This window comes from Triticum dicoccoides, chromosome 4B, assembly GCF_002162155.2.
Source record: "Triticum dicoccoides isolate Atlit2015 ecotype Zavitan chromosome 4B, WEW_v2.0, whole genome shotgun sequence".
NCBI classification, from domain to species: Eukaryota; Viridiplantae; Streptophyta; class Magnoliopsida; order Poales; family Poaceae; genus Triticum; species Triticum dicoccoides.
The window spans coordinates 2,604,609-2,615,442 of record NC_041387.1 but is presented as its reverse complement, the minus strand read 5'-3'; the positions used below and the strand labels follow the sequence as shown (position 1 = coordinate 2,615,442).

The 10,834-nt window shown below is 45.5% G+C and overlaps 1 protein-coding gene, 1 long non-coding RNA gene and 1 pseudogene across 2 annotated transcripts in view; 1 reads left to right on the top strand and 2 right to left on the bottom strand.

Moving 5' to 3' along the window:
* LOC119294384 overlaps window positions 1-1,674 on the top strand; it is a 23,071-nt gene extending 21,397 nt beyond the window's left edge. The window contains exons 5-6 of the mRNA XM_037572573.1: window positions 1,464-1,543; window positions 1,665-1,674. Coding sequence (XP_037428470.1) covers window positions 1,464-1,543; window positions 1,665-1,674 — 90 coding nt within the window. The remainder of the gene's footprint in view (window positions 1-1,463; window positions 1,544-1,664) is intronic.
* Window positions 1,675-3,881: 2,207 nt separating this feature from the next.
* LOC119294383 lies at window positions 3,882-10,594 on the bottom strand (annotated as a pseudogene).
* Window positions 4,910-5,788, bottom strand: LOC119293140. Its single transcript, XR_005142968.1, has 4 exons — window positions 5,680-5,788; window positions 5,461-5,551; window positions 5,198-5,307; window positions 4,910-5,060 (listed from the first exon to the last, which is right to left on the bottom strand). It is a non-coding gene; the product is annotated as an uncharacterized LOC119293140 (long non-coding RNA).
* Window positions 10,595-10,834: the final 240 nt, after the last annotated feature.

Below are 10,834 nucleotides of genomic sequence, written 5' to 3'. Positions count from 1 at the left end.
GCCCTGCCTCCCCCGCGAGCGCCGCCTCCCTCGCCTCCCTCCCATCCCACCGCCGACGGCCGCACGGGGTGCAGTACGAGGAGGAGGACGGTATCTGTCCATTGCTTCCGACGGCCGCCTCCGCCAACGAGCCGGGCAGCCACACGCGCCCAGCTCCGCCGCCGCGGCCGCCTCCTCGTCTGCGTCGCCGGTGCCGCCGGAGGACGACGTCTGCTCCGTCTGCCACGACCGCTTCTGGATCCCCTGCCAGGCCAACTGCTCCCACTGGTTCTACGGTTCGTACCCCACTCCTCCCTCCTCCCTCCCCCGATCCATCTCCACTGTTCCCCCTCCCTCCCAGGAAATTTTGCCACAAATTGCATAGAGGCTTGAGCGTTCGGCTGGTCACGGGAAGCTGCTGCTCCTTCCCTTCGGGTGCGGGGAAGGGGGGCTCTGGATTGCTTAGAATTGCCGATGAGTGTCAGATTCGTTCGATTGTTCAGATCAATGGCGAGCTGCGGAGCCGTATGCCCAGATCGACAACTTGCCCTTGTTCTCTCCTAGTCTGTCTAGGACGTGCTTGCTCGAATTGATCCGAAATGAGGGTTTAGGGTGGTGTGACTTGCTTGGGGTGAAATATTGGAACTCATATAGTAGTATTACGGGATGACAGGGTAGTGGGTACTAGAATCTATCTGCACCACCTGTTTGATAACAAACAGGGTAGTGTCTACTAGAATGTGCACGACAGAAATATCTGTCATATTTCAAGATTGCATCTCATTATCTGGAGAAATAGGATTTAAAACTGTTTCCTGCAAGTACTGGAGGCGTTGAACACATCCCCTTGTGCAGCCATTGTAGGAAATTCACCATGATTGCCAATATAACCATCATCTTTTTTTTGCGGGAAGATATAAGCATCATCTTGGCTCATCCAATGTCCGCTCACAGGGCCGAAAACAAAATCACATGTGTGCGTTCACGTTGAGTTCAGATTGTTTCCACCTGAAACAATGGATGAGTTGCTTTAAGAATTCCATATGCATCCTTGAATCTTGGTTGAATGATACTAATTATCATTTTAAGGACATGTGGCGCTAACTTTGTTCACTAAGAATAAGCAAGTTTGTCTGTCTTCTGTTTATAATCAATGTAGTAGTAGATATTACCATAATCAGGGTAGGGTTTCATTGCTAGAAGATATATTGTTGTACAACAATTTGTTACAAATTGCATTTATTGGTATATGTACGCTAGTTTCGTCATATCAGGAGCTTAGGAACTTATCTTGACTAATTTATTATAGAAAGCTGTCAGAGCTCACTTCTAGAAATTAGCAATAGCAAAATGTGGTTAAGATTTAAGGCATCCAGCATATTTATGTATATGTGTATACACAGCATATTTATGGCATGTTGGTGTTTCTGACAGAAGTAAAATAAAATTCTGTTTTACCAAATTGTAGTTTGCATGTTTGGTAGCTGCCAAATACGCAGTCCAGCACTGGTTGTCTCAAGCACGGCATGCCATCTAGAGTAGAGCAGGCCGTGTTGTGTAGCAGGTACTGGGTTCAAGTGTGCACAATCTAGATAACGAATTAGTTTTGAGTGTAGATATGTCAACATCAAAATGTAAGATTGTTAAAGCATTTAGGAAGGTGTAAAATTTTTGTTCAACTTCAGATTCAAGTAGCACGCATCATGCCATGTATCTGCAGCACTTCCAGACTGAACCAGTTAATAATAATAATGTCATAGCACTGCTCATATGACATGTGGACATGAACAGCTGATGCTGGAGAAGGAGCGCGCGATGGCGGCACCATCGAACCAGCGGATGGAGCGGGACGAGACGGCGGTGCAGAGGGAACACGTGGAGGAGCACAAGGCGGCGTTGCGCAGGGCTGCCACGCTGTCGGTATCGGGAATGGCGTCGATCTACAGCACGTTCGACGGCGGCCCACGGCCTGAGAGGAGCGAGAGCTTCCCGCCACCAGCGTCGTCGAGGCAGCAGCCACGGGTGAGCTGGAACGACCTGATAGAGCAGGTGTTTGACAAGGATGAGGACGGCCAGATAGTGCTGCGCAGCCCCTCCCCTCCTTCCTCACGCTGATCGTGTATGTAAAGTCCCCTTCCTTGTGCTCTTGAGTTGTAAATTATTTTGATAGGATATTGTTCATTATTTGTTCACTGTGCATTGTTCTCCAGTGCTTTTTACTCCATATATATCCTTGTGCTAGAAATGCGAGTGAAAAATACAGGGGCCAGGATACCTAAATTTTAATCAGAGCATACATGTAATTAGTCCTATCCCACCACCTCTGAAAAATATCACCAATGCGTATATTGTCCAATCAAAGTTCCGAATAGTGAGGACGCCATTGTGTATAGTTTTTGTATATGCGTATATTGTCCAATTTGAGATTATGGTTGGTTCTGGTGGTTCAATAGAGGATTGGCACTTTGCGATGCTCAATTTAAGATTTCTGTATTGGTATTTTGAATCTAGAAAATGATTTGTTTAATGTGAAGTTTTTTTTCAAATAAGTATATTGTCCATTTTGAGAGTACAGTGATTTGTGGCAATCCTCTGTATTTTTCTTTATCTTAATAATGAAATGATACATGGCTCTCCTAGGTGTTTTAGGATAAAGAAGAATACAGTGATTGTGATGGTTTCATGGAGGAATGGAAAAAAAAAATATCTAATTTGAGTTTTCAAAATTTGAAATTTGTTTTGATCTTGTGAAAAAGTGGAAATGTTTTTTGAGTGAGGATTTTTTAAAAATATCAGAAATGGGAATACATAAAGAAATAGATAAGCATTTGATTTTGGAACGCTACAAACCAATTCTGAAAATACTATTTGTGACTAATGGGTGTTCCTAATAGTTGTTGATGTTGTAATATGGTTGGGCTTTAGGCCCATATATAATTTATTTCTTGGAAAATCTGAAATGCCCATCAGTGGTTTCATGACATGGTCGGGAGTTTAGTCCTATCCCGGGTGTGGAGGAGTGTTTGGAACGACATATAAGGATCCTATTAGGGCATGAGAAGAGGAGTGATACATGTGCTCCTCCTCCGCCCGCTTCCGCCTCGTGTTTCATGAACGAGCCGAGCCGAGCTCAGACATATGTCGTGTGTGCGTTTTATTTGGCCTGTTACAGACTCAGTTGTGGACTTACTCCCACTTGTTCTACTCCGACCGACTATATACCATCATTCCTCTTGCTGCTGCTCCTGAGGCCTCTGGAGCAACGCTCTTTTGTGATCCTGCACCGGGTGAAGGGTTGGTTTTCGGGGAGCGTGGTTGTGCTATTTTTGATCCTGCACCAGGTGAAGGGCGATAAGGTTTCGGAGAGCGTCTTGGTGCGACTGCTCTCTGACATCTGTCTACATCCACGGCTTCGACTAATTCCTCGACCACGCCATGGGTGATGCAAATACTGCTGCGGCCCTGAGTTTCCCTACTGAAGGTATGCGTTTGCAGTACTTTATGTTCATAGATATGCATGTTCTATGCCTAGTACACCCTCATATGTTTACATTACAGTATGCTTTTAATCTTGCTAGCACAGATGCCATGTTTTCATATGGATTAAATTTATCGGAATCTTGTCCTCGCACAACGGGCCCTTGATCACAATCTTCTGAGAATCCGTGCTCCCCTGCAATGCACCATCACACGTGTCACAGACACACCAACTAATATTATACATGAACCGAGCGCGGTATAAATAGAAAGGCGGGTTATCGTGATTGTAGACTGATCGCTCCAAAATGTATGGCGGTTCCAGTAGTAAGTTACCTTTTGGTTAGAATCACCAATCTTGCACACCGTGATATACTCGCGGCACCGTAGAGTAGCCCCACCAAACTCAACCTGGAAAGAATTTCTTAGCACTAAATTTCAATGGTTTCAGGGTATATAACCAAATATATCGGTTTGATGCCCGCTCTAAAAGTAAAGTATGAAGGATGGAGTGACTAAGGTAGACAGTACAGAGGCCTACCTGCAGGCCTTTATTTGGTAGGAACTGCTTGAAATCAACCAATTTCAGATCAGCGACATGAACTGACTTGTGGGCTGATGGAGTTGATGAGGGGGTAGCCAGTAAGCTTCGCGACCACCTTTCCAACTTCTGCATGGACCCGACTACGGAAAGCAGTAGCGTCAGAGCCGGTGCTCTGTTACAGGAAAACCTCTTAGCCCGGTAAATGAACAGCAAAGTGAAGAATTCAACATATAATCAAATGAAACCATATGGGGGAGCACTGTGGTCAGCGCCTGTATAGTGAGACCAGATAATTTCTGGTTGTTACTGGCCCGGTTTTTGGCATATGTGGCTCAAGGTTGATGAGAAAATTCAACTAGTTAGACATTAGTAAAGTGCGTATGGATGGTGACTACCTAGGAAATGGAATGGGCTGCCCAGTTGGAAAGCAACAGCACTTGTTTTTTTTATTCTTCACTTTGAACAGCAAAAGAAGTTTTACCATTTCGGTTTTGTCCTTTTTAATATGGAGCCTCTGAACACTTTAGCAGCTAGAGAACTCAACCCATTAGATTCCTAGCTTTACCTATCTCAAATTTATATCGTGGCATATTCTCCACATCAAGACCGCTGTATATAGAAACATGATTGGTTGCAGAGTGATAGGCACGCAACTAATTAATTATGGAGTAAAACACATACTGACCACCAGAACATCCCCTAATCATCTGTAGCCTCACCGAACTATGGCCCTATCCAGAGGTTTCGCGAGCCCCAGGACGGCCTACTGTAAAGTGACTTGACCACAGCCTATTTTAGAACTTACCTGCAAAGGGGCTAGGCTTAGAAGAACTAACGAAACCGGCTTTATCTCATACAGTGGTAGCGGCTATTCAAACAGATCCAATACCTTTGCAAAGGGTGTGCATCTTTACCCACAAGTTGAGTTACGCCTGTCTTGCCACAAGTTGAGTTACTACATGTCGTGTGCCGGCCAGTCATGTATACAGGATGGAGGACGCCACTCAATCAATGATACGACCACTGTGTGAATGAAGAGAATTACAACTCCAAGGCAAAGCTGCATGATAGATCGAAAAAAATTTGTTCAAAACTGTAAATGATCTGGTAGCAAGGCAAACCAAAACCAACAAAATGATTTGGGCATGCTATAATTTATGGAACAACGGGTGCATGGGATGGTAATGATGTACTGACCAGATCTATGTACAGGATGGAAGATGCAAACCGATAGCTGGATGCTTCCATTGGCAACTTGGAAACTTGCTTGGATTCTAAGAGGCTAGAAGAGCATACAAGCCGTCGAACTGCCATGCAGGTTAGATCAAAACAAGAGGGTTATTCAGGTGAAACTGCAGTAATTTCGATGAACTGAACAAAACAGACAATACTTCAGTTAATAACTGCAGTTTGTTTCGATGAGCTGAACATACAGCAGGAGTAAATTTACATGTACTTACCTGATTTATGTACAGAAAGATATCACACAAGCCTTGTGCGCCAGATGTGCATGGATGGCTAAAAGAATGTACAACTCGAAGATAGAGAGCCCTGCACGGTGAAACAAACAGTGTTCAGAACTTCAAATAATCTGGTAACAAGGCAAGCCAAACAAATGATTTGGACATGCTATAGTTTGTGGAACCACGGATTTATGGGATGATGATGCATGTACTGACCAGTTTTATGTATTGATGGAAGATGCAAACTGAGACCTTGGTGCTTGCACTGGCAACATGGAAATATACTTGCTTGGATTCTACTAAGAGGCTAGAAGAATGTACAGGTGGAAGGAGTGCCCTGCAGAGTAGATAAAAAACAGATGGGTTATTCAGGTGGAGTGGCAGCAATTTCAATAAACTGAACAAAACAGAGAATAACTACTCCGATGCTTCAGAGGTTGGGAAAAGGCAGGGGAAATTAGTGAGTAGGAAGTAGGAATGAGTGGCTGTTACCTTTGGTCAGATTAAGTCATGATCTTGGGGATGGTTCCTCTTAACTTGCGGCAGTACCTCTTTAGCTCCAGATTGTAACAAAAACGGACATCCAATACTTGCAGTGATCTCGGGAGGCTGCCCTTGGGTAGCGAATTGATTGCAGTACTCCCGGCGATCTTTAGTTCCAGCAGAGATCTTGGGAGGCCGTCCTTGAGTAGAGACATCAGAGCAGGGCAGTAGCTGATTTCTAATACTTGCAGCGAACTTGGGAGGCTGCCCTTGGGTAGCGACTTGATGGCAGGACAGCTGAGGATCTCCAATTTTTTCAGAGAACTCGGGAGGCCGTCCTCTGGCAACGACCGGAGGACTTGACAGGACTGTATCTGTAATGTCTCAAGGCTGGCAAGTCTATGTAGACCTGCCGGGAGGCACTGCAGCTTATCACAACTCACAAACTCAAGCGTCTGGAGGGAGGTGAGGAGCTCAAGGGCCTCCGCTTGCTCATGTGTGAAGCGCTCAGCATCATTGTTCCAACAAATAGTTAGGGTGGTGAGGGAGGAAGAGAGAAGGCTGCAGCTATGAGCAGCAAGGAACCCTGCAATATCATCTGTCCACAGGTCAAGCTCCTGATGTGCGGGGCAGCAGGGAAGAAGCTCCTTGTCAAGTGGATCAGAACCGGCGAAGAATTTGGGGTTTCAAAGACCCTTAAGTTTGTGAGGTGGCCTTGGGCGAGGAGAGGGCCTATGCCCTCGCCTCTGAACTCCCCACAATCCATCAAAATTAATTCTTGCAGAGAGGTCGGAAAAGGAATAGAAGAGGATGAATAGGAGTGGAGTAACTTGGGGCAGTTCCATATTTGCAATGATTGGAGGGAGTGGAGACCTTGGAGCCCACCTCCTTCCCTGTCACCTTCCAGTGAATATGAGAGCAAGCTCAGCTCTGGGAACTGTTGGATGGTTAACTTCTGTAGCTGGGGAGGCAAGAATAGTACTCCGTCTGCTCCTCCTTTTAACTCTTGCTGCTGCTGTCCGATTTGCCCATGATGCAATTGTTCAGCAGCAACAGAAGAAGAAGATGCTGACGATTGCCCCGCCACACCCAGCCATTTTATCCCCTGGCAACCCACTATCGTTATTTGGGTGAGCTCCGGCATAACAGAGAACAGTTGTGTCAAGTCCTTACCACTGCAACCACATCGCTCTACAGTTATCTCTTTAACATGCAGTAGGCATCTGACATGGCTCACACTTTCAACCGGGGGTAATAAATTACTTGAGTCACATATCTGGAGGAACTCTAGAGCAGAGCATTCTTTCATCTCCAACGTTTTCAGATAAGTTAGATTAGAGAAAACCATCCAATCCAAAGATAAACTATCCTGGCCATGCTTTCCCTCCACTTCCAATGAACAAGTTGAGTCTGGTCCGTATTCTTTCCTGTAAACTAGACTCTCAAGACCGCAGCCCACCCGTTCTATCACAGCGGAGCAAGGGCCAGAAGTCCAAGGGATTGGAGGAAGTGACAATAGCTTTGGGCATTCTTTTATTCTGAGAGACTTTAGTCTAGGAAACCAAGCCATGCTCTTCTCTTGCTGTGGCAGACCACTACTATGATGTGAAGATCGCAGCTCAGTGAGTTCAGAGCAATCTATAATGGTGAGCTCTTCTAGTTGAGCGAACAAATGAGAAGTACTGTCCCCAACCCATTTTCTCAATCTTGGTATCTTAACCAATTCCAGCCTTTTCAAATTTTGAAATCTTTGGCCTAAGATACAGTCCTGATACTCTACACCAAGATCATTGACCATCCACATCTCTCCTAAAGGTGGAAGGCTTCCCCAAGACAAATCATCTAAAGAAAGAGATTCCAGATTCTTGACAGAGAGGTTTGAACCTAGCCATCTTGGACAAATAGTGCCTCCATGCCCTCTAATGCGTAGGCATCGAAGATTGCTGTGTGGCACAAGATTTTCAAGCACATTTTCTTCTAATGTAGGATCCCTGTCAGATCGTTGAACATCCCATTCTAATATTAGTTCCTGCAGACGGCTTTTATGTATCAGTTTTGATTCAGTTGCTTCTTCTTCTGATTGCACCTTTTCAAGATTGTAAATACCAAGTAACCCTCCAATATTTTCCAGTTTCCCTAGTTGACTCGGTTCAAACAACTTACTATCTTGTCCCACTCTAAATGCCCTTAATTCATTGATGAATATTAGTTTTCCCACCTCAAATATGCCAGAGTGAAGTTCTTCTTGGGGTACAATGAAATGGCGCAATTTTACAAGGTTGCCGATATGTCTTGTTGAACCGAAGCTGCCCTTCCATCCTAGTAGATCAATAACTTCCAAGTGATATAATCTACACAGCACACTAGGTACACACAAGCCTTTGTCATCACGGAAACCAGCAGACTTGATCCTTAAGTAGCGGAGATGAACAAGCTTTGAAAAGTTGGGCAACACATCCTCCACATTATATGATGCTCCAGACAAAAAGACAGTACGAAGGGCTCTAGCTTCCAAAAATAAACCATAGAATACCCTTGAATAATTTGCATGGTATTCTCCAAATAACATCAAAGTGTGTAGGTTTTGAACTTCAATTTTTTTTTCCAATGCCTGCAAACCCCTCTTGTAGTCTTCAAAAGTCACTTTGTCCTTGACGTCTGCATCATCTACAATGATAGACAAATGACGTACAGATGGGTGAATTTGTATGGACATCACATTAGAGCTGGATATGCTAAGGCACTCATATGATGAGACCTTCACTACCAACTCAAGTAATAGATCATGGATGGTGTAACAAGGACTGCCAAAGCTTGATACATTCTTTTTGAAAAACCCCTGGTTAACCAAATCAGTTAAGTAACACAATCCAACATCTTCAATTCCTTTCTTCTGATCATCAGAGTGTAAAATACCAAGTCCAATCCACAGGTGAACCAACTCTTCTGCATGAAATTCATAATCTTCAGGAAACAATGCACAGTAGGAAAGACACTGTTGCAGATGGAAAGGGAGATAATCATAGCTAAGCTTGAGGGCTGGCATAATGTCATTATCGCTAGCTTGTGACTCCCACTCTTTACTTTCCAAAACTCTTGTCCAATGGTCAAATGTGAGCTGGTTTCTGAGCAATCTACCCACAGTTTTTGCAGCAAGAGGAAAACCCTTCAATTTTTCCACTATTTTGTGCCCAACATCTTGTAATTCAGGATGTTCTTGCCATGGTTGTTGTTGGTCACCAAATACACATGCTTCAAAGAAAGACATCATATCTTGAGGACCAAGACGTTCCATTTCTATAGAATGGTCAACTGTCCTGACCATGTCTGCTACCCCTGGAATTCGAGTTGTGACTATAACCATATTGCCTTCTGTCCCTGCCTTTTTGAACGGAGCTACTAGTTTTTTCCACTCATCATCATAGTATTGCCACACATCATCCAAGACAAGTAAGAGCCTCTTTGATCTTAACCTTTGTTCAATTTGCTCTTCTTTGCTACTACCATTTTTGCTCTCACTGTTGTTATCTTTAGGGATCTGTTGCAAAATCTCTTGTGCCAACCTATCTGCAGTGAAGTTGAGAGAAACACATATCCAAATGGTAACCTGGAAACAGCCCTTCACTTCTTCAAATATGTGCTGTGTAAAGGTTGTCTTCCCAACACCCCCTGGCCCAACAATTGGAAGGACAGTAAGTTGTTCGGAAGAATATTCACCCTTGGTGATGCCATCTACAATTTCCTTTTTCTGGGCATCCCTCCCATATAGTTGAAGCTCTATAATTTGTGGGGTGGTTTTGGGTCGATTCATAGAAATGCCAACTGGGTTAGGAATACGGCTTAAGCTTAGTAGCTCTAGATTGAGAATGGTGGAGACCATAGAACATACATGCTTCAGTTGTTCTATGATGTCTATCATTCTCTTGGACATTTCCACCCTATCAAACTTCAATTTTGGTGTTTCCTCTGTGGTCTGTGCCGGTGCCTTGGGTTGGCGGGCAGAACAGAAGAGTCGCCATCCGCTTGCAGCTGGCAAGTTGGGTGATTCGACCAAGTCACTGGTATGAGGAGAAGAGTAGCAGCATGGGAAGTGTTTACCAACAGCAGCTTGAACAGCACCACAGGCAACCTTGGGCATGCTGCATCCGCCAACACATGAGCATCCGCGGCTGCCACCATTATCTTCATGGTCATCACTTGGGCTAGCAGCACGCGAGCAGGAACACATGGACTTGATCTTCCCGGCGATAGCTCTGGCCGTGTGGCGAGCGTTGAGGGCGAGTCCCTGGAGGCAGCACCGGTCATCCATGCTTGCTGCTGCATGGTAGGTGCCTTCGAGTGCGTCCTGGATGCGGAAGTAGTCCAGCTCGTCGAGCGCGTCGTCGGCGACATAGGCCAGCTGCCGCAGCTTGTGCAGCAGCCCCTTGAGCGCAGGGTTGGTGATGTCCCTGCCCTGCCCCGGGGCGTTGTTGAGCATCCCCTGGGCGTAGAGCAGCTGCATCTTGAGGGCGTCAATATTGGGGCCGAGCCCGGCACTGGCCGCCCACGCCTCCAGCAGGCCGTCGGTGACCGGTGCCAGTGCCTTGGTCACCACCCACCATGCTGCGCTGACGGCCACCTCCATAGCCGCGCTGCGCTGCTGGAATCAACAGCTTGGCTTGCTGCAGGTAGAAAAGATAATGAAACCTGTTTGCAGTTAGCCACTAGCACTAGCAAAGCAATAATCATTCTTGCCAAAGGAATGAGCTTGTAGAAAGAATAGTTCACGTACACGATGCCGAAGAACACGGAGGGATGCTAGCACGTGAGATCTTTGGGCTCGCCGGAGATGGCTGAAGTGTTAGAGGAAGGGGGAGATGATCTGTAATGTGTTCTGGTTGGTGTTGGG